Source organism: Balaenoptera ricei, chromosome 10 (genome assembly GCF_028023285.1).
Source record: "Balaenoptera ricei isolate mBalRic1 chromosome 10, mBalRic1.hap2, whole genome shotgun sequence".
NCBI classification, from domain to species: Eukaryota; Metazoa; Chordata; class Mammalia; order Artiodactyla; family Balaenopteridae; genus Balaenoptera; species Balaenoptera ricei.
Window position 1 is genome coordinate 41,748,239 of NC_082648.1, and position 23,965 is coordinate 41,772,203.

The window sequence follows — 23,965 nt, forward strand, 5'->3', positions numbered from 1 at the left end:
GCACACACAAAGCCTGGGGTCCAAGGAGGAGAAATGCCTGTCCAAAGTTATATTGCCAAAAATGGTAGAGCACTAGCTCTGTTAATAACTCAACATGTTTGTGGTGAATTCTGAAAACTGTCAACTAGAAAGTAAGCCTCTCCTCACTTAGTAATTTTTAGACCCATAAAGACCTGTTTACATAGAGGTTAAATTTTTAACTGTCCACCCAGGAAAAAGATTCCCCAACCCCCCCCCCAAAAAAAAATCTAACAGGGGGAAGAAAACTTAAATATGGATTCCAATGCTTAAAATGATTTTTTTAAATTAATTTATTTATTTATGGCTGCGTTGGGTCTTCGTTGCTGCACGTGGGCTTTCTCTAGTTGTGGTGAGCGCGGGCTGCTCTTTGTTGGGGTGCCTGGGCTTCTCATTGCAGGGGCTTCTCTAGTTGCAGAGCACAGGCTCTGAGCGTGGGCTTCAGTAGTTGTGGCATGAGGGCTCAGTAGTTGTGGCTTGTGGGCTCTAGAGTGCAGGCTCAGTAGTTGTGGCGCATGGGCTTGGTTGCTCTGCGGCATGTGGGATCTTCCCGGACCAGGGCTCAAACCCGTGTCCTCTGCATTGGCAGGCGGATTCTTAACCACTGCACCACCAGGGAAGTCCTCAAAATGATTTTAAAATGCAAGAGGATGAATCTTCATCTCTAATTTTGTCTACCACCACCACCTTAGTACCACTTAGTCCTTTTCTATGTGTATGTATTCTGTATTATGTATCTCATTTAGCCCTCGCAACAGTGTATCCACCTATGAATTATATATTATCCCCATTTTATAAGGGAGGAGATTTAGAGACATTAAGAAATTTGCTCAAGGACCCACAGCTGGAAAACAAAACAAAAAAAAGCCAGAATCCAAACTGAAGTAATCAGGACTGCAAAGCCCTTAAACATACTGTGTTTCCTCAGGGGCAATCTGCTTGAATATGAGGAGGTAGGGAGTTAGAGGAAGAAAAATAAAGGTACTTCGTTAATGAGTCATACGAAAACATAATCTAAAAATAAAATGCCTATTATTTGAAAATTACCACACTGAACTATTCCCATCCAGGTTACTAGTGACTTTTTTTTTTCACACACACACACTGTATTTTATTTTCACAAGAGATGAAGAAACTGACACCAAGCATTGTAAATGGATGACCACAACACAAGCAACAATGATTGCAATTACCAAACACGAAACACACTCATACTATGTCATAATATTGACATTCAGTCCAGTAATCCTCCACTGTAACAGTTCCTTTACTTTGCAGTGAAAATTGATTTGTATATTTTTTGCCTCTGAGTCCTTGTGGGATTTTTTTTTTTTATTCAAACAGAAAGTCACAAAAATTATAATCATCCTCATCAGTTCACTCAGTCCCATGTAATTAATTTTTTTTTCATCTTGATCTTTTGTTAGCACTTTTATGAATTCATCAGTTTTCCATTAGAGTTCTGAAAATGCTTATTCATTCAGTTCAGCAGTATAGTCAGTTCCCAGAAACCTGTACTTGTCAGAGTCTTTTCCATGAATTCCTTGAAGATGAAACTCTTTTATAGGAACATTTTTGCAAAAGCATCAGAGTACACCCAGAACTGTCTGTAAATTACTAGTGACTTCTATGTGGCTAAATCCAGCAGTCATTTTTGAGTTCTCCTCTTGCTTGGCCTACTGGTAGCGTATGACACTGCTGATCACTCCTTGCTTGGTTTCCAGGACCTCACACTCTCAGGTTTCCTCCTAACTCATTGGCTGTTCCTTCTCAGTGTCCTTCATGGTGTCTGCTTCCTCTCCCAGAACTCAATCCTTGGTCCTCTTCTCTCCAATTTCTATACTCATTCCCTTAGTGATCTTGTCCCATGTCATGACTTTAGGATGGCACTGAGAAGTATATCTCTACCCAGATCTCTCTCCCTTGAGATCCAGACTTTCATATCTAGCTATGTCCTGGGCGTCTCCACCTCTACGTGGACATCAACATCTGGACTTAACGTGACCAAAGACAAACCACTCATGTCATCCCCCTCCAAGCCTACCCCATTCCCAACATTTTGCATCTGTTGATGGCAAAACCATCTCTTACTCATCCAGGCTAAAATCCTGGAGTAATCCTTGGCTTCTCTTTCCCTCACATGTGAGCCTTCAGGAAATCATTCTGGCCCTATCTTCAGAATGTAGCCAGCTCTAACCACTCTTCGCCACTTCCTCTGCTACCGCTCTGGTCTGAGTCTCCATCATCTCTCAAAAGGATTACTGCAGTGAGTTATCATCCTGCTTCTACCTGTGCCTTCCTATAATCTATTCTCAACACAACACAAGAGGGATATTTAAAAAAAAAAAAAGGTAGTCAGGTCATGTCCCTACAATGTTTTGAACCCTACATAGGCTCCCCGTGTCAGGGTTAAAACCACAGGACTTTGTAGTGGTTTACATGAAGCTACAAGATCTGGCTCCCATTGCCTCTCCAACCCTCATCTCCTACTATTCATCTCTTCCAGCCAAGCTGGCCTCCCTGCTCTTCCTTCCAGGAACACTCTTGCCTGGGGGCCTTTGCTCCAGCTGCTCCATGTTCTGGGACCACTCTTCTCCCAGGTAGCTACTTTGGCTAGCCCCTCAGGACCTTCAAGTCTTTGTTCAAATCTCACTTACCATTAAGGCTAACCTTGACCATCTTGTTTACATTGCAACCTCCTCCCACATTCTCCCCTCCCAACACTCTCATTCCACTTTACTTTGCTCTGTTTTTCTATAGCACTCATCACCTTCTAACAAATTATATAGTTTACTTATTGTGTTCATTGTGTGTCTTTCTTCCCTATCCTCCTCTAGAACATTCACTCCATGAGGCAGAGATCTGTCAGTTTTGTTCATAAACTTTTTTCCAAGCACCTAGAAACTGTGCTAAATATATATTTGTGGAATGAATTAAAAAGTTGGAAAGCACTAATTAAGACTAAAATATCTAGCAACAGACTAAGATGCTAGTTATTCCAAATTTCAGAATATCCTGCCACACAATAGGTGCTCAATGAGCATTTGATGAATGAAGGAACTATGTACTGTAATTTGAAAAGGAATCTCTGCACATATTTCCACAGCCTCCATTTTGTGTGTATGAGTTGGAGTGTATCTTGACTTCTGCCTATTCAGTATCCAAAACCTATTTTGCCTTTTTCTACTTCAGGAAAAAGCCCTGTAACATATTCTACTATTCAGTCACTTTTGTTATCTTTCTTTCTTTCTTTTTAATTGAAGTATAGTTGACTTACAATGTTGTGTTTCAGGTGTACAGCAAAGTGATTCAGTTATACATACATATACATCTAATTTTTTTTTTTTCAGATTCTTTTCCCTTACGGGTTATTACAAAATACTGAGTACAATTCCCTGTGCTCTACAGTAGGTCCTTGTTGGTTATCTATTTTATATATAGTCGTGTGTATATATTAATCCCGGCCTCCTAATTTATCCCCCCACCACTTTCCCCTTTAGCAACCATAAATTTGTTTTCTTTGTCTGCATCTGAGTATTTCCATAAACTCTGTCACCCAGAGATGGCTGCGGAATTTAAGAGCTAGGATAACATGATGAAGCTGCAGAGAAAGAAAAACAAATGAAATAAAGGACGCTTCTGAGGAATGAACTGTTGCAGGGATGGTCAGAGTGAAACTGAGCAGCACCCTTTGGGGCCCTCCCGGCTTCAAAAGCCCCTCCGTGTCCCCTGTTTCTTATCTGTAGAAAAAAGAAATCCAGGCCTTTCCTGAGTTCCAAAGAGCAGGCCCAAGCAGTTACTGATTAGGCCTGATTAGAGTCACAGGACACCTAGTTCCTCCTGAAGGGATAAAGATAACAACAGCCTGATGCATATCTTTGAGTTGTTGTACAGAAACTAAGACCCCCACCAAAGTGGAGGATGGTAAATACAAGCCAACCACAAGCACATAGACCCCAGGCTAATATTATAATGAACTGAAAAACAAAACAACAACAAACCTGCTTTTGCACCAAGTGGAAGGAGGTTGCTGTTAGGAACCAAAAGGTTCATTTAAAAGAAGGTAGGTAAATAAATAAATAAATAAATAAATAAAAGAAGGTAGGAAAATGAGTAAAGAAAAGCAACAAAAAAAGGTGAGAAGTGCTCGCTTCGGCAGCACATATACTAAGATTGGAACGATACAGAGAAGATTAGCATGGCCCCTGCGCAAGGATGACACGCAAATTCGTGAAGGGTTCCATATTTTTATAACACTGAAAAATTAAAAAAAAAAAAAAAGTAAGAAAAAGGGCTTCGGGCCGGTTCGTGGTAATTAAGACCTGGAATGGGGAACCAGGCCTTCTCTCTTGGAAGTCCCTCAGCTGCGAGGGGAGCGGGCGACGGGGCCCCGCGTAGGCCGGGCCCGGTGGGTAGCTGTGCTGCTGGGCCGCCCCTCCAGGGTCCGGGGTCTGGGGCCCCGGGGGCGGGGCAGGCAGCGGGAGGAGCCACGCTCCTGGGGCTCCCGCTGGGGCTCCCTTTAACTCGGTGCCTTTTTTCGCTTAGGCGTTGCCCTCTGACGCCTCCCGCACCCACTGAGGGCTGTGCAGACGCTTCGCCTCCCTTCTCCTTCTAGTCACCGTGTCCACCCTCCTTCCCACCCCACCGGCCCATTCTCCGGCCCCAGGATGCCTCCTCCCCTTCCGGGCTCTTGTGGCTTGTTCCGTAGAGTTCGTTTCGAACTTTTGAACCCACCAATCAGCGCCACGCGCCCCTCCTCTCTCCGCGGGCAGGGTAAAATCGGGCATCCGGCCGGGGACCTTGGGCTCGGAGGCGGGGCCGCGGAGGCCAGGGCGGGTCCGGTGACCGCCCTTCCGACACGTGGCCAGGGTCGGGGTATATAGGATCCCTCGGGGCCGCCTCCTCTCTCACTACTTCTCCCCCGGACTCCTTGGTAGTCCGTCAGTGGGAGAGCTTCGTGACCGTCCCCTCGCCTCCTCCAGCCCCGCAGAACCCTACAAGTCTCAGTCATGGTGAGTGGGGTCCCCGGGCGGTGGCGTTGCGGGGAGAGTGCGGAGTCCGAAGGGGCGTCGGGACCCCAGTCCACGTGGGGCCACGTTCCGGACGCCTCCAGGCAAACTGGCTTCTGGTGGCCATGCGGAAAGCCGAGTTCACCCGGGATACTCCTCTTCCGGCTCGAAGACGCGGCCTGGGCGCTGCCCTCGGTGGAAGTGGAAAGCCCATTTATTTGATCCTAGATAGAGGGCACCCATCCCCCCAGGGCCCGCTACCGCTCCAGGAAGGCCAGGGAGCCTTCACACTGGCTCCCAAGGACTTGTGAAACCTGAAAATCCCTCCCATTTCCGCAAATGATCTCACTTTCCCACTGCCTTACGCACAGGACCCTGGAGCATCTCGTGTGCTCCCGCACGGTAGTTGCAAACATTTCTAGGCGTTGCCTCTCCAGCGCCCTATGACTCGCTGCTGAGTCATCTGTGGCCAGACTCTGGCGAGAGCTTTCAATTGCACCATCCTCACCTGTTGTCGGGCTCTGGGGAGCGCTTCCGTTCGCACCCATCCTCACCTGTGGCCGGGCCGGGGTGGGGTGGGGGGGGAGCGCTTCCGTTCGCACCAATCCACCTGGAGGGATGTAGGCAGGCTCCTCCTTTGAAGGGAATTACTGTCACGTTGTTTAATCCTGCATTTCTCGTGTTAATTTAGTGGGGTGTTTATAGCTGAAGCTTTCTACTTACAGGTTTTAAAAAAAAGAGTCCATAAAGAGAGATTTTCTTATATAAAGTCACAGAGTAAACTAGTACTGACAAAGTATTCTTAGTTTTAAAGAAACCTCAAATTACGCACAACTTGAGTATTTTCTATATAGCTTCCAGAGGTATTGGAAACAAGTATCTGAGGAAATATCTGTTGGAAGTCTACCTTAAGTAGGCCGTGTGTATCAAATGTTTCAAAATAATATCTTTTTAAAAAGCAATGCAGTGAATAAATAGTTACCTCTTTAGGGACTACCACAGTTATCAAACGTATGTCTGACTGTAACAACTTGCTTGAGTGCTTTTTACCAGACAAGACCAAAAAGATACTGGTAAAAACGTGTTTCAGAAAGTAGTGGGGTAAGACAACTATACCCCAATTAAAAAAAGAAGAAGAAAAAAAGAAAGTAAGAAGTGGGACTGTTTAAAGGGCAGGAGAGCAGCAGTAGCAGCAGACCTATTAAGGCAAACACTGGTTAGATTAATAGTTCTTTTGGTTTTTTTTTTTTAAACAAGGGACAGGGGCTGCTTATCCAGTTAAGGCTAGACTAAGTGACTCCATCACCGGTGTCTCACTTCATCTCCCGAGTGGCCAGGGGAGAGTGGAGGGCAAGCAGTGGCCACAGTCTAAACCATACCGTTGCACAATGAAAGAAACTCAAAAGGCTTCAGTAGAAGTGCTTCATTAGAATGACAGGATCATCTCAGATACTTTATCTCCTTGGGACCTGGGGCTGTCATGGACAGATCTCTGGTTCTCTCCTGCTTTCTAGGGCTGTGGACTGTCCAAAGTCCAGTTAAAGGTAAACATGATGCAGTTTTAAATAGTCATGGGTTCATTAGAACAAACAACTCCCCTTTCTCCCACAGCTCTAGAGCTGGGCAAGGAGAGGCAGGTAATAGTGAGCTTGCTGATGAGGTCAGCAGACCATGATTGTTTTATGGGGAGTGTAGGTGAGAAGGAGGGGACCATAAATCAAAGGTTGTGAGTGACTGGGGTTTTTATCTTGGGTTATGAAACTAGGCCCTTTGAGATCTGAGGTGGTGTTGAATTTTCTTTAACTAGATTCTTATTAGCAGTTTTTAAAAACTTGAAACCCTCTTATTTGGTGTTGATATTTGAAAGACCTCTGTCTCCAAAGCCGCTAATCTGATTTATGATGGAAATACAATAAAAATCCTTTTATTTTTTCTCTTAAGTCTGTGGGTATAGATTCTATGTTCACTGCCTTATTTTACTAAGCAGAAATGAGTTTGGTAACATCCTAGCATCGTTACATTTTTGAAATTATAGACGTTTCCACCACATTGCCAGAGATATATGTACATTCTACTAGAAGACAGCTAATTTCTTAAACTATTAATTAAGTCTTGGTGACACTTCTAGCTTTTATTACCATGTGTCTCCGTCCTCCTCCCACCTTCCCCACCACTCTCCCCTCAAGATGCATTGATAGTGAAGGAAAATGTTTTTCCTTAAGATTAAATTCTTCCACAGGGTTAAAAGGCTGCCTCTGACCACAGTTTTTAAAATACAGGTAACTGCTGCTTATCTGTTGTTTTCTCCATGAGTCATATGGCTGTAGTTTGCTGGTTTAAGCTGGTTTTAAAGGGAGAGGCAGAAGCTCTTATCTTTAAAGAATAGGATTAAAGAGGGACCAGAATGAGCTCTAGTTACACAGTCATATAGAGAATGAATCAGAGCTGGAAGGAGGAATTTTGCATGCCTTTAAGGAATCAGAAGGCATATTTCCCAGGAGTTGGGGAAATTTTTTGCTAGAGCAGTTTGTGTCATTCTGAAGGTAGAAACCTGACCTTGAACATCTAATGTGGCTACAAAGCGAAGGTCTGGTCCCTGGTCTTGCCTAGTAGTTCATTAACATATCTATGGTTTTCCAAAGCATTTTCTCTGAGTTAGGCTGTTGCTTGTGAAATAGTCCCTGGGCAGGAGTGGCCTCCAGAAAGGTGCTGATCTCTTCTGAAGGTTAATAGTCATTTACGGTGAATCATTCCTAAATGTCCCATCTGATGTGTCATATTCTGTCATTTCATTTCTTCCTCTCACAGCGTGAGTGCATCTCCATCCACGTTGGCCAGGCTGGTGTTCAGATCGGCAATGCCTGCTGGGAGCTCTACTGCCTGGAACACGGCATCCAGCCCAATGGCCAGATGCCAAGTGACAAGACTATTGGGGGAGGAGATGACTCCTTCAACACCTTCTTCAGTGAGACAGGCGCTGGCAAGCATGTGCCCAGGGCAGTGTTTGTAGACCTGGAACCCACGGTCATTGGTGAGTTGACCTCAGTAACCCCAATGAGATCCCAGGGGTCTGGGACAGGAGGTGTGTCCTGGGGGCTCCACTGATGCCCTGGGGTCGAGCAGCCTTGTGCAGGTTGTTAGTGATGGGTGGCTGCTTCGTTTTCCTTTTCCAGATGAAGTTCGCACTGGCACCTACCGCCAGCTCTTCCACCCTGAGCAGCTCATCACAGGCAAGGAAGATGCTGCCAATAACTATGCCCGCGGTCACTACACCATTGGCAAGGAGATCATTGACCTCGTCTTGGACCGAATTCGGAAACTGGTAAACACAGTACTTTATTTAAAGTAGATGAGAGTTTTCTCTTACAGTTTTGAGAGACCAAACTACAAGAGTCATTCTTTGCACACTAAAATGAGCTTTATACTGCCCACTAAATAACCGGACTTCTAAACCAGATGGTCCTGAGTTATGGGACAACTATTTGGGGTGGGGATAGTGTTCTTTTGCCTCTTTCTGTGTCTTAACAAGGCAGATTTGGGCAATTTCTCATTCAGTGAGGGCAGTTTACCTGAAGTCAAGGTGAGTACCAGGATACCTTAACTGTTTTACTGACATTTAAGGACCATTAAACATCCTTGTTCATATTAATCAGGCAGCTTCCCGGCTTCAGGCTGAGACATCCCTTTTTAGGTCATCTTAGTCACAGTGAGTAGGTGGCTGACTGGCATGTAACTAATTGATCAAACTCATAAAAATTGGACTGCTGACATGTTATTACAGAAAGTTCATAGCAAAAGAAGCCAGTGTAACACTGACTAGAAATAGCTGACCCTGGAAACTTCCAACAACACTGAAAGTGGAGTCAAGGGAGCTCCCTTGTTACAGAAGCAAGTATAAGTCATTGGAACTTTGAAAGTATTAAGATATAATCACAAAAAAAGCAGTACCCTCGTTTTCCTCCTAGGGCTCAGGGCAGTGTGGACTGGCCCTGGGGCAGAAAAATCTAAGGCAACTATTCACGTCGGTAAAGTTGATAAGTGTTCTGTTCGGATCATTTTAATTAAGAGTCTGGCAGTCAGATGACTCTGCTCCTTAGGCATGTGGGCAGCTTGTAAGTGATTAAAAATCAAGAATGAAGGCCTGGGTGGAATAGCTTGTCGGGAAATCACATTATGCGAAGCCCAGCAACAACTGGTCTATTCTAAGAAGAATGGCCTTACATCATTCATGGCTTCATACTTTTTCAGATGTTTATCATAGTCTCCCCAGCAAAACTGGGCTAATGGTTCCTATGTTTGCAAATCAAGCTTCAGCTACAAGTACTGACTTGGAAATCAGGACCTGCCTTTAGGGACAGATAAACCTAGTAAAAGCCATTGAGGGTTCTGGAGTGAAGTTCATTAACTACCAAAACAATTGCATTTGTCCTTGGTGTGATTGCTGTGTCCACATGAGGCTTAATGGGTGAAATTGGTAGACTAGGGTCTACCCTGGCATTGATCTCATTCAGAGTATGGACCCACAGGAGAAGTGAACTAGGGGCTCAGTAGAGAATGTCCACAAATCTCTGAGCACCTTGAGAAGTGAAGATTGTCAACAGAATACTTTGTTTGAAATGACAAAATCATCCTTTCATACAATAGCCAGAATAGCTCAGTTAAGTGGTGGAAAGCCCCAGTGACACAAGGACATGGAATTGTGACAGTAAATCGCCTTTCCCAGAATGAATAGACTTTCTGGTAACTAGTGCTTGCTGTGCCAAGCACTGTTCCAGATACTCATTTAATTCTCAACAACCTGAAGTAGGTTACTATTCTCCTCATTTAATAAACGAGAAAATTGAGATTGAGAAATGAATTTGGTCAAAGTCACACGGCAAGGAACGGGTAGAGCCAGATCCAGACCCGGCCTTACTCCAGCACCGGGGCATTGGATCTTGGCTATTCTGTTGTGTTCCAGCTCAGAAAGCAGCTGCCGAAATCTGTAAGACATGCATTGTACGGGGCTGGTGGTCCCAGGCCTGCTGTTGGTAGCTCTCCAACTGATAAGAGGTTGCCTTTGTTCTGCGGTCACAGCAAGGGCACCAGAGGTTGCCCTCCCAGTCACCAAAACTTGAGCCCTGCATTCATTCCAGACCTCATGATTCCTCTGCCTGCAGAAGTGAAAACAGTTCATTTAAAATAGCCTTTTAACAGATCCCCTCCCTCCAGCTCCCAAGAATTGATTGTGAAAAGTTTCTCTGAATCACTTAGCACTTAGAAGCTCTTTAGGACTGCTTTCTTAGCAGGTATTGTTCAGAAGATTTTTTTTAAAGATCTCAGTCAATGTGATTATGGATTCAAAGAAGTCATTGCACCTTTCACCAAGGCTAAAATTAAAACTCCTTTCTTTTGCAGGCTGACCAGTGCACAGGTCTTCAGGGCTTCTTGGTTTTCCACAGCTTTGGTGGGGGAACTGGTTCTGGGTTCACCTCCCTGCTGATGGAACGTCTCTCTGTTGATTATGGCAAGAAGTCCAAGCTGGAGTTCTCCATTTACCCAGCCCCTCAGGTTTCCACAGCTGTAGTTGAGCCCTACAATTCCATCCTCACCACCCACACCACCCTGGAGCACTCTGATTGTGCCTTCATGGTAGACAATGAGGCCATCTATGACATCTGTCGTAGAAACCTCGATATTGAGCGCCCAACATACACTAATCTTAACCGCCTCATGAGCCAGATTGTGTCCTCCATCACCGCTTCCCTGAGGTTTGATGGAGCCCTGAATGTTGATCTGACAGAATTCCAGACCAATCTGGTGCCCTATCCCCGCATCCACTTCCCTCTGGCCACATATGCCCCTGTTATCTCTGCTGAGAAAGCCTACCATGAACAGCTTACTGTAGCAGAGATCACCAACGCTTGCTTTGAGCCGGCCAACCAGATGGTGAAATGCGACCCTCGCCATGGTAAATACATGGCTTGCTGCCTGTTGTACCGTGGCGACGTGGTTCCCAAAGATGTCAATGCTGCCATTGCCACCATCAAGACCAAGCGCAGCATCCAGTTTGTGGACTGGTGCCCCACTGGCTTCAAAGTTGGCATTAATTACCAGCCTCCCACTGCGGTACCTGGTGGAGACCTGGCCAAAGTACAGCGAGCTGTGTGCATGCTGAGCAACACCACAGCCATCGCTGAGGCCTGGGCTCGCCTGGACCACAAGTTTGACCTGATGTATGCCAAGCGTGCCTTTGTTCACTGGTACGTGGGTGAGGGCATGGAGGAAGGAGAGTTTTCTGAGGCCCGTGAGGACATGGCTGCCCTTGAGAAGGATTATGAGGAGGTTGGAGCTGATAGTGTTGAGGGAGAGGAGGAGGGTGAAGAATATTAACCTGTCTGCTGTAATTTTACACTCTTTGTCTTGGGACTGTCTTATTTGTGTTCTGTGGAGCTGCCCATTGTGGCCCTATCTTGTCAATAAAAGTGATATTTCTGTTTTCAGTGTCAAGCTGTATCAGTAAATATTTGCTCTGCTTATTCAAGGCCAGTTTGGGATGGAGGAGGCTGGCAGTTTCCATCTTATCATTTGCTCAGTGTTTCAAGTGGCTTCTGTGTACTGTGCCAAGGGGTTTGTCTATTTCACTTAGACCTGAATTGATGACTGGTTATAAAATCATTTTGTGAGGCAACAGGCTCACATTGGGCCAGTGTTCAAACTTCAATGTGGATGTGAATCTCCTGCAGATCTGAATCTGTAGGTCTGAGGTGAAGCTTCAGATACTGCCTTTTTTCTTTTTTTTTTTAAAGCTCCCAGGTGTTCTTGGTCGGCTGAGACCATATGTGGAGTAGCAAGGGGTTAGGTAACATAGCTAATAAATGGTGGAGCCAAAATTCAAGTCGCCAGCCAGGCTGCCAGAACTATTGCCGTCATTATTCATAAAATATTGGAGTCATATGGGGAGGGCTTGGAATTGTGCTGATTTATTCCATACTTAGCCAAAACCTACAATGGCAGATAAGATTGTGCTTTAAGAAGTTACTGCTGGGGCTTCCCTGATGGCGCAGTGGTTGAGAATCCGCCTACCAATGCAGGGGACACGGGTTCGAGCCCTGGTCTGGGAAGATCCCACATGCCGCGGAGCAACTGGGCCCGTGAGCCACAACTACTGAGCCTGCGCGTCTGGAGCCTGTGCTCCGCAACAAGAGAGGCCGTGATAGTGAGAGGCCCGCGCACCGCGATGAAGAGTGGCCCCCGCTTGCCGCAACTAGTGAAAGCCCTCGCACAGAAACAAAGACCCAACACAGCCAAAAATAAATAAATAAATTAATTAATTTTTTAAAAATGCTACAGTCCTAAAAAAAAAAAAAAAAAAACGAAGTTACTGCTTGGGGACTTCCCTGGTGGTCCAGTGGCTAAGACTCTGTGCTCCCAATGCAGGGGGCATGGGTTCGATCCCTGGTCAGGGAACTAGATCCCACATGCCACAACTAAGAGTTCGAATGCCACAATTTAAGATCCCAAGTACTGCAATGAAGACCCGGCACAGCTAAATAAATAAGTAGAAGTTACTGCTTGGAGAAAGTGGAGCAGGCCGAGACACAAAATTACAATAGTTTCAGGTTGTTATGGTGTTGGTCCTTGACCCAGTGTATGTCATTGGGAATATTTGAAGTAGGGGAATAATAAGGAAAACTGAAGGAATGTGTGTGTAAGAAAGATTGGAGAGGAGAGCTCCCTATTTCGGACCCTCTTCCGAGAACCTGTTGGAAGCAGTGTGGTTCTTGAGGGGGGGGCAGGAGGCAACTATGAGAAGATGAGGGTGGGGGAAGAATGCACATGAATTTGCGGGTGGCTGGAGAGTTGGTGATTGGTGCTCAGGGACCAGTGGTGTGGCCTATAATGTTGAACCGAGCAATGAAAAATGACAAGGATGATCAGAGGGCCAGGTCATGCCGAAGGGAGGAGCCAGCTTTGGTGCTTAGGTCCTGGCCTGAGAGGGGAGGCCAAACAAGTGGCAGGAGGGGGGAGCTGGGTGCAGACCTGTTCACCTGAGCTTATTCCGATGGTGCTCCGTTACCATCTTTCTTTTCCTCCTGGTGTTTTCACCTCTTACCCATTGCTCACCTCTGCCCCCTTAGTCTTTAAGGAGAGCATTTTATTTTTTTAAATATTTATTTATTTATTTGGTTGCACTAGGTCTTAGTTGGGGCAGGTGGGCTCCTTAGCTGTGGCATGTGAACTCTTAGTTGCGGCATGCATGTGGGATCTAGTTCCCTGACCAGGGGTCGAACCCAGGCCCCCCTGCATTGGGAGCGCGGGGTCCTATCCACCGTGCCAAGGAGAGCATTTTAAAAATGAACATTCTGGGGCTTCCCTGGTGGCGCAGTGGTTAAGAATCCATCTGCCAATGCAGGGGACACAGGTTCGATCCCTGGTCCGGAAGGATCCCACATACTGTGGAGCAACTAAGCCTGTGCGCCACAACTACTGGGCCTGCGCTCTAGAGCCCGCGCGCCACAACTACTGAAGCCCGCACGCCTAGAGCCCGTGCTCCGCAACAAGAGAAGCCACTGGAATGAGAAGCCTGCGCACCGGAATGAAGAGCAGCCCCCGCTCTCCACAAGTAGGGAAAGCCTGCGCACAGCAATGAAGGCACAGCAACGAAGACCCAACGCAGCCAAAAATAAACAAACAAATAAATAAATAAAATGCACATTCTGGGAATTCCCTGGCAGTCCAGTGGTTAGGACTTGGCGCTTTCACTGCCAAGGACCAGGGTTCAATCCCTGGTTGGGGAACGAAGATCCTGCAAGCCATGAAGCACACCAGAAAAAAAAAAGCAAAGAAAAAAAAAAAGCACATTCTGTCTTGGAGCACAGCACAGCTTCCAGCCTGTGCTGTTTCGACTTTGTGCTTGGAAGGGTCTTGCAGCATTCATCATGAGAGCAACCGTGGTCTTATGCCCTTCAGGGCAAGGCCCAGCCCAGCCCCATCCTTGAGTACAAAGTCAGCTATTGCTACTCAAAATGATGGGCCACATTCCTTCTGCAGCCTGAGCATGGGAGTTCTGGGGTGAAAATGAGCCTTGGAGTGGCTGGTCACCCCAGCTGTACTCAGAGACCTTCCCAACCTGGGGTATCTGCTGATTGCCACAGTGCGAGCTCTGGAGGGAAGAGGACATTCGGGTGTGAGAAGGAACAGATAAATCATCCAGCTTCAGCTGGGCATGATACCCCACAATACCTGAAAGGTCCATTCTCTGAACCCACATGTACCAAGCTGAGTGCCCTGAAATGGGATTCAGGCCTTGCCGATTATCATCCCTCAGCCTTCAGAACAGCCTGGTGGAAACTAAAGAGCCTGAAGCCACTGGGCCGGTCACCCCTGGCCAGTAGCGAGCCCCTCCAATGACCTCTGTAAGTCTTACAGGTGAATTATCTTCTGCCAAGATGTGAAAAGGGTTGGAAACCTTTAAGCAGCCTCTACGGTGTGGCAGGGAAAGAAGGTGAAAGAAGAGTTTAGCTGAGAAAAAATATTCCGGTAGAACAGAGCCTGAAGAATTGAAAGAGCAAAGTGCCAGAGATTGGGGAGGGATCTGTCCTTGCAGTGATGATTTCTCCCTCCTGTGCTGGCGAGAGAGTGAATAGAAGTTAGCCTGCAGCAAGAACAAACATACCCCAAGGTCTAGGTCACTGCTTTGTGGATGACAATCATCTGATCTGCCCTTGAGCACAAATGGAAAGTCTGGGCTCAGAACTGCAGCCATTGCTGAGGCCACTGAGGCTTGATGGGGATAAATGGAGAAAGCCTAAGAGGGTGCAGCTCCAAGACTGGCTAGGGCCCCAGATTCTGGCTGTGCAGCTTATACGCTGCCCTCACCTGACCTGATCCGTGGAGCAATCTGCTTCCACCCCACGGAGGCTGCCCACCCTGGGAGAGGCCAGTGGGCACCCCAGCAGAGCTGTGGTTCAAGTTGGGGTGAGGAGGAGGAGAGAATAGCTGCGAGGACCAGTGTGCTGGCTGGTCTACCTGTCATCCCAAGTGTTTGGGAGACAGCTGGCAGATGTCTCTGCTCCAGTAGGAATCTGTCAAACAGCCTGCTCTCAGGCCAGAGGTGGCCAGACGGGGTAGAGCTTAAAGAGAGCCTGTCTTCAGGCCTCTGACTTCTGGAAGGTGTGTGGCAGCCCTGCCTGGGGTTGTGGGAGGGAGGGGAGGAGGCTCTGTCAGGGTGGCAGGAAGACCCTTTCACGTCTTGGGTGTTTCATGATCTTCACAGCACCCGTGAGGTGATGTCATCACACCCCTTTCCACAGCTGAGGAAATCAAACCTTGGAGCGATTAAGCATCTAGCTTAAGGCTACAGAGCAAGTGGCCGAACTGAACTCTGAGCCCAGAACTCTGCCTCCAAAGCAGCACTCCACTCTGCCGAGCAGCCTCCGAGCACACGGAGGGGAAGTCGTCACCGTGCCTGGCAGCCTGTCCAGTTCTCAGGGAGAAGGGACACGGAGGCCAGCCCTTGTGTGGAGCTCTAGGTGGAACAGCTGTTGGAGAAAGGAGATCTCTGCTATTGTCAGATCGCCTCCCAGGAGCCCCATTCCTGGGACCGGGTGGCAGCACACTGATCCAGAGGGGCAAAGTCAGCTGGTCGCCACTGTCCAGGCTGCAGCTTCCTAGTGAGGGGGCCTTTATTTCAGGCCTCCTTCTGATCTCAGGGGATCAATTCTCAGATCGTAGAGATACGGAGTCTGTCCTTGGTGGATAGCTGCTACCACCAGGCTGGACTCGTGCAGACAGGACAGCTCTCACCTGAAGCATGGCTCCCCTAAGCACTGGGGCCAGGATGGTCAGCTCCTGCCAACCAAGGCCACAAGGTGAAGCTGGCAGAGATGACCCAGGCAGATGGCTCCTGCAGCCCACTGCCACAGTATCTGTCTGGCAGTCACAGGGCAGCAGAAGGTGAAGGGAAAATACACCCAGTGTGTTAGGGTGGGGAAGGTTCCCATCTTCAGTCCCGTGGAGAAAGTCCCCTTTGCTGACATCTTATTAGCCTGTCACTGCCCCAGTCATTGCAAGAGATTGGTGTCTCTGAGTTTGTCAGCCCTGATCAGGTTCTGGAAAAACTGTTATTTCCTCCTCTGATGGTCCCTCTGATTCTGCAGCAGGAGAAAACTATTCAGCAGCAGAGTCTTACAGAACTAGAGACATGTCTTCTTTAGTCATCATACAGGAAATGCTTTTGAACACTGGTCTCCCCACCAGAAGACTTCTTTTTCTCTCTCTTATAAAAAAGAGAACAGAATATAAAGCATTCCTAATTACGTGAGAATTTTGTTTACATTCACAAATTAGTTTAATTCATTGGGGAGGTGGGTATAAGTACAATCTCATTGCTGTCACACTTCACCCCCTTCCCCCACTCCACTCTCTTCTTATTAAGTATTTCATTTGGCTCACTGGAGATGTCTAGCCCAACAGTGAACTAATACTGAAATGTCTTTGACAAAGGCAATCATGTCCAATTATACTATTATAACAATTATTGCAGTTTTTAAGTTTAATTCATTCATTATTTTTGAAGAATCTGTTTGGTGCAAGTCACTGTGCTGGGTTCTATAGGGAATATATTTAGCTTTTTTGTCCCCATCAGTTTTTAGAGACAGATCGCATAGGCACAATCCTAATTCAAGGCAGTATATGCCGCATGTCAGAAGAGGTGGGCAATTGTGGCAGCCATTATCGCATATCTACCCCAAAGCCATTCCCAGCCGGTGATTTTATTTGCCAACACACCCTCTGGGCCTCTCCACCACCAGGGCAAATCTTGGTCTAAGCTCATCAAGGTAATTCCAGTTCTCTTGCCTGGGACTGGTTAAGGAAGCAGCAGGTGATGCAATTATGCAAATGAGAGGGACGGTAAAGTCTTCTGGATGGGGGTTGATGGGAAGATATTCTTGGAAGAATTTCCTTGCTCTTAAAAAGGAACACAGCGGGGCTTCCCTGATGGGACAGTGGTTAAGAATCCGCCTGCCAATGTAGGGGTCACTGGTTAGAGCCCTGGTCCGGGAAGATCCCACATGCCGTGGAGCAGCAGAGCTTGTGTGCCACAACTACTGAGCCTGAGCTCTAGAGCCCGTGAGCCACAACTACTGAAGCCCGCGTACCTAGAGCCCGTGCTCCGCAACAAGAGAAGCCACCGCAGTGAGAAGCCCGCGCACCGCAGCAAAGAGTAGCCCCCGCTCGTGGCAGCTAGAGAAAGCCCGCGAGCAGCAATGAGGACCCAGCGCAGCCAAAAATAAATAAATAAATAAATTTATTTTTTTAAAAAAAGGAACACAGGGGGCACTTCCCTGGTAGTCCAGTGGGTAAGACTTCTTGCTCCCAATACAGGGGGCCTGCCTTTGATCCCTGCCGCAACTAAAAGATCCCGTGTGCAGCAACTAAGACCCAGTGCAGCCTAAATAAATAAATATCTTAGAGTTAAAAAAAAAAAAAGTAGCCTGCTTATATTAAAAAAAAAAAGGAACACAGGGAAAGGATTTTCTCTTTTGAACCTTTGACATTATTTTGTGAGCACATGATACTTGAAGTTGCCACAGTTATCTTGTGACCACAACTGCACAGATATGAGGGCAAAAGCTAACATTCCCAGCCTAACAGAACAGAAAGATGCAAAGAACCTGGGTCCTGGATAGGATGTTGAGCCCCTCAACAACTAGTCCTGAAACTTCTCTCCCTCTGGATTTTTCATCATGTGAGATAATAATCCTTTTATTGTTGGGTCATTTTGAGTTGGGTCTTCTATTGCTTCCTGCCAAAAGTATTCTAACTAATATAAAAGCCTCATGCAATAGTTCATAGAAGCGTTTAGTGAAATAATAAAAATATTAAGACTCTTTTAAAATTGTATAATCCCCTTTCCAGTGCAATCACTGGCCTGGGAGAGTAAAGATTCCACGCCTCCGTTCCTTTCTTTGGTTTTTGGCCTTCCTCTGTCTGCAGTGCGTGGTCAACCAAACTGATCTGCTGCTTCCTTTCAGTCTTTCCAGGAGTCTTGGATGGACTTAAGCCACAGATTAAAAGCACACAGAAAACGTCTGCAGGCCTGAAAAACCTTCTTCCCTTTTACATGCAGCGGTGAATGGAGCCATAGCCTGATCTGTGGATCAGAAGACATAGATACCTTCTGATACAGAAGACCAAGGAGGCCGACTCTGGAAGAACCAGCCAGAAGGAGCTCAGCCCCGGGGCAGTCTCAAATCTTCCAGAGCCTAAGGAGCTTTGAGCTGCCCTTGTAGACAAGGGGGTGGCACTGGGGGACTCTTGGGAGAGGGACCAGGCCAGGTTCTGGGGGCTCCAGGGTATGAACAGGGGTCATTTGACCAGTTATTCTCTTGTGTGGGGGGCCCTTGGATCCTTGAGAGGAAAAAGCCTGCGCGGCTTTTTCTCCTTCTCTGGCCCATTTGGTTTCTTTTACTCTCCCCCACTGCTCCCCTCTCTCCCCACCCTCATCTTCTCCCTCCACTTCCATTTCTCCCTTCCCTCTCTCACTCATCTCCTCCTTCCCCATCCTCATTTCCTCCATCACCTCCTTCCCCTCCGGCCAGGTGCCAACACAACAGTGTGTGGCGGAGAGAATTCACCTGGAGAGTGAGACAACATCTAACAGATGCTGACAATTGGCCCTCAATGGCTGGGAGATCCACAGGCTCTGAAAGCTCTGAAAGCTCGGGCCCAGCCAGACCCAGCTGTCAGATGAGCACCTGTGCGGCCTGCAGGCAGAGGGCAGACAGGGCCGTTTGTAGGGCATCAGACTCTTTGAACTTGTCTGTTCAGCTGCCACCTGACCTCTCCCTGCAGGAGGTGAGGGGAACGTAGATGGCAGAGTGTTACGATTGCAAAAAGGAGTCTCCTGGTGGCTGGTCTGAGGGGCAGGAGCCCTGTCCTGTCTCATCTCAGGCATGAGCATGCGCTCAAGAGATTCGTATCAGGCACAGTCTCTTATAAGAGACCTGCAGAATCAAGTGGAGACCAGGATGAGAAGACCGGATTCTATTCTAATAAGCAGTGTGACTAACTCTGCAGCTGCTCCTTCTCGGTCACACTTACCCAGTAGCCAGACCACTGCCTTGCACCATAACGATATCGAGGACAATGGAACTAACCCACTAGAAGGAAGGTTGTGGACAATGTGACACTTCACCCCTAAATGCTCCTGCAGGCACCTCCTAAGAACAAGAACCTTCTCTTATACAACCGCATTCCCGTCCTCACACCTAAAAGCGGTAATAATCATTCCATAGCATATAATACACAAATTTCTCCAGTAGCCTTTTTCTTCTTCAAATCTAGGATCCAATTTAAGTTTGAACATTGAATTTAGTTGTTATATCTCTTAGTCTCTTGTCTAGAACAATCTCCCACTGTAGTGGGTTGACTGGAGGCCCCCTCCCAAAAAGATATGTCCATATCCCAGAACCAGTGAATATGACCTTATTTGGAAAAAGGGTCTTTGCAAGATGTAGTTAAGGACCTTGAGATCATCCTGGGTTACCAGGGTCCCCAAATCCAGTGACAATTTCTTTATAGGAAGGAAAGAGAAGACATAGACACAGAAGAGGAGAAGGTCATGTGAAGGCAGAGGCAGAGATTAGAACAATACAGCTGCAGCCAGGGATCTCCCGGAGCCACCAGAAGCTGGAAGAGGCAAGGAAGGATTCTCCCCTAGAGGCTTTGGGACTATGCCTTACCAATATCTTGATTTTGGACTTCCAGTCTCCAGAACTGTGAAAGAATAAATTTCTGTTGTTTTAAGCCACCACGTTTGCGGTAACTTCTTATGACATCCCTAGAAAACTAATACACTCACTTTTTAAAAAAATGGCTTTGACCTCTTAGAGCCTAGGAATCATCTGATAGAATGTCCCAAATCTGAAATTGTCTTCAGATTGACCCTTTAAAGTCATAAACCTGATCAAGTCATTCCTCTGCTTAAAACCGTCCAGTGGGGGCTTCCCTGGTGGCGCAGTGGTTAAGAATCCGCCTGCCAATGCAGGGGACACGGGTTCGAGCCCTGGTCCGGGAAGATCCCACATGCCGCGGAGCAACCAAGCCCATGCGCCGCAACTACTGAGCCTGCGCTCTAGAGCCCGCGAGCCACAACTACTGAGCCCATGCGCCACGACTACTGAAGCCTGCATGCCTAGAGCCCGTGCTCTGCAACAAGAGAAGCCACCGCGATGAGAAGCCTGCGCATTGCAACGAAGAGTAGTCCCCGCTCACCGCAACTAGAGAAAGTCCATGCACAGAAATGAAGACTCAACACAGCCAAAAACAAATAAATAAAATAAATTTATTAAAAATAAATAAATAAATAAAAATAAAATAAAACCCTTCAGTGGCTTTTCATTGCATTTAAAATCAGCTATAGGGACTTCCTTGGTGGTCCGTACTCCCAATGCAGGGGGTCCAGGTTCGATCCCTGGTCGGGCAACTAGATCCTGCACGCGTGCCGCAACTAAGAGTCCACATGCCACAACGAAGATCCCGAGTACCACAGCTAAGACCTGGTACAGCCTAGATAAATAAATAAATAAATAAATAAATAAATATTAAAAATAAATAAATACATTTATTTTAAAAATAAATTTAAAAAATAAGCTATAAACCCTTTCCTCTGATTTAGAAAGCCTGTGGTCTGACTCCTCCCCACTCCTCTCACGTCACCTTCCCTTCTCTCCTCCCAGCCATCTCACTCCAGCCTCACCTTTCTATAGTCCCGCAAACATGCCAAGCTCATCCCAGACTTATCCCTGCCCAGGTGACAACCAAATACAATTCTTTATCTTTGAGTCCTGGATCAGGCGAAAACAGCTATGAAGGACATTATTGGGATCATTGTAGGGTTAGGGAATATGAATATAAACTATATATTAGATAACACTGTTGTATCAATGTTAAGTTTCTTGGGGGGTTAATAGTACTGTGGTTGTATAGGAAAATGTCCTTATTCTTATGAGATGCATGCTGAAGTACTTAGGGGTAAGACATAATGTCTGGAAATTACTTTCAAAGGAACTGTGGCAAAATATTAACAACTGGTAATTGTTATACCCTGGGAAAAGATATATTGGTGTTGATAGCAATATTCTCTTTTTTAAAAATAAATTTATTTATTATTTATTTTTGGCTGCGTCGGGTCTTCGTTGCTGTGCGCGGGCTTTCGCTAGTTGCGATGAGTGGGGGCCCCTCTTCGTTGAGGTGCGTGGGCTTCTCATTGCGGTGGCTTCTCTTGTTGCAGAGCACGGGCTCTAGCGCACCGGCTTCAGTAGTTGTGTCACTCAGGCTCAGGAGTTGTGGCGCACGGGCTTAGTTGTCCCGTGGCATGTGGGATCTTCCCGGACCAGGGCTCGAACCCGTGTCCCCTGCATTGGCAGGCAGATTCTTAACCACTGCACCACCAGGGAAGTCCCAATATTCTCTTGACTTTTCTCTGGGTTTGAAAATCAAAATAAAATGTCAGGGGGGAGGGGGAAATGGACAATTTAAAGAAAAAATCAATCCAGGTATGCTCAGATTTTTTTTTTAAGATTTTTTTTTGATGTGGACCATTTTTAAAGTCTTTATTGAATTTGTTACAATATTGCTTCTGTTTTATGTTTTGGTTTTTTGGCAGCGAGGCATGTGGGATCTTAGCTCCCCGACCAGGGATCAAACCAGTACCCCCCTGCATCAGAAGGCAAAATCTTAACCACCGCCAGGGACGTCCCTGCTCAAATTTTCATGTGCATTAATAATCACCTAGGAAGTTTGTTAAAATGCAGAATTCTAGGGATTCAGAAGATCTAGGTGGAGCACTGAAATCTGCTTTTTAATGGGCCCCCAGGTGATTCTGAGTCAGGTCTCTAGGACACACCATGAGGAGGAAGGTTCACTTAGCATCCTGTGGCCATAAGCTGCTCTCCTGTTCTCCAGTGGACCGGTAGCTGTTTGGAAGGGTCAGGCAGGCAGATGGATGGAGATGCAATTTTACAGTGAGGGCAGGACAGGAGATTGTGGACAGAGTAGAGGATAAGGGGGGAGTTGAGGACAGACTTTGCCTCCTTCCCTGGCTTTGGGCTTCTGGGGGTGCAGAGGAGGTTCCTAGAGCCCAGGGGAAGAATGAAATCAGGGCTCAGAAGTCCTAATACCAGTGCTGCTATTCTATTTTACACACTCTTGGATAATTCTCCTCTTTATTTTATTTATTTATTTATTTTAAAGAATAGGGAAGTGCTTCTTTTTTTAAAACTATTTATTTATTTGGCTGTGTCGGGTCTTTGTTCCAGCATCCAGGATCTTTAAAATTTATTTATTTTATTATTTATTTATTTTTGGCAGTGTTGGGTTTTCGTTGCTGCGTGTGGGCTTTCTCTAGTTGCGGTGAGCGGGGGCCACTCCTCATTGTGATGCGCAGGCCTCTCATTGCGGTGGCCTCTCTCATTGCGGAGCACGGGCTCCAGGTGCGCGGGCTTCAGTAGTTGTAGCGCATGGGCTCAGTAGTTGCGGCTCACAGGCTCCAGAGCGCAGGCTCAGTAGTTGCGGCGCACGGGCGCAGCTGCTCCGCGGCATGTGGGATCTTCCCGGACCAGGGCTCGAACCCGTGTCCCCTGCATTGGCAGGCGGATTCTTAACCACTGCGCCACCAGGGAAGTCCCAGGATCTTTAGTTGCGGCATGCGGGCTCTTAGTTGCGGCATGCACGATCTATTTCCCTGACCAGGGGTCGAACATGGGCCCCCTGCATCAGGAGCGTGGAGTCTTAACCACTGGACCACCAGGGAAGTCCCCTCATCTTTAAAAAGGAGGTCATAATAAATAGTTTTGGAGCATCCCCCAAATTCCAATGTTCCTGAGCCTTGAGTGTTAAACTCAATAAACGTGCATGGATTCAGACTGCAGACATGTCATTCTAGCATCTGGCCAGAAGGTGGCAGCAACACACCTCTCTATTTTCCTGACACGACAACCACGGGAAAAATTTTTTCAGGTGCCTCTGGGTTCTCTTTAGTTTAACCAACAGCTGTTTGACTTAGGTCCTGTGCTAGACACCACAGACACAAAAGTGAATAAGATCTGATGGCTGCCCTCAAATATCATATTGTCAGGGAGCAGGAGAGTCAGACATATAAACAGATTACTAGTTTACTAGCTGTGTGACGTTGGGCAAGTTGCCTAACCTCTCTGTGCCTCAGTTTCTCCAACTGTAAAATGGGAATAGTAGTAGTACCTATGTCATAGGGTTATTGTGAGGATTAAAAATGATAACACGTGTAAAATGCTTAGCATAGTGCTTGGCACATAGGAAATGTTAGCTATTGCTATATTATACAGTGAGAGAAGTGATGAGATGGAGAAGATACCCAGGGTGCTCCCTAACATGGATGAGTGGAGCCCCCAAATGGAGATAATGGGGAAAGGATTCCACGCCAGTGGAGCCACTCTGTCAATAGGGACCCTGCAGCCAGACCAGCCTGGGAGAGCCCACCTCGAATGGAGCTGGACTCCTTCTGGCTGGGGCTCATCTGGGATCCTGCAGGCCCAGAACACAGAACACCAGCAGGCTCTGACCAACCAGGACGTGTCTTCCTGGAGAGGAAGCCGTAATTTGCTCACTGCGCAACCTCAGACAGGCAACTTTGTCCCTCTGAGCCTCAGTTCCTACCCAAGTGATGGGAAAGGGGATCACAGGACCTGAGGGACGGTGCCAAGTTCCACATCTGAGACACTGTGGAGAGTTAGCTGTAAAGTCAGCCAGTTCAGGGGCAGCAGGGACCTGGAGCTAGGTATGCAAAGAGGAAGCAACAGGAAGGCAAAGAGATCTTGGGGAGGACATTGGAATTTCCCCAGGATGTGGAGTGGAGGTTGAGCCAATCCTAGACCTCAAGGGGCAGGGAGATGCCAGCTAACCCTTAGGTACAA

General features: G+C 47.0%; 1 protein-coding gene and 1 non-coding gene across 2 annotated transcripts; both read left to right on the forward strand.

Moving 5' to 3' along the window:
- Positions 1-4,161: 4,161 nt before the first annotated feature.
- Positions 4,162-4,268, forward strand: LOC132373870 (U6 spliceosomal RNA). The gene has a single exon (XR_009505526.1). It is a non-coding gene; the product is annotated as a U6 spliceosomal RNA (small nuclear RNA).
- A 651-nt stretch (positions 4,269-4,919) lies between these two features.
- Positions 4,920-11,516, forward strand: LOC132373169 (tubulin alpha-1C chain). The gene is made up of 4 exons (XM_059935843.1): positions 4,920-5,030; positions 7,836-8,058; positions 8,201-8,349; positions 10,425-11,516. The coding sequence occupies exons 1-4, from the start codon at positions 5,028-5,030 to the stop codon at positions 11,397-11,399; spliced, it is 1,350 nt and encodes a 449-aa protein (XP_059791826.1). The 5' UTR covers positions 4,920-5,027; the 3' UTR covers positions 11,400-11,516.
- The last annotated feature ends 12,449 nt before the right edge of the window (positions 11,517-23,965 follow it).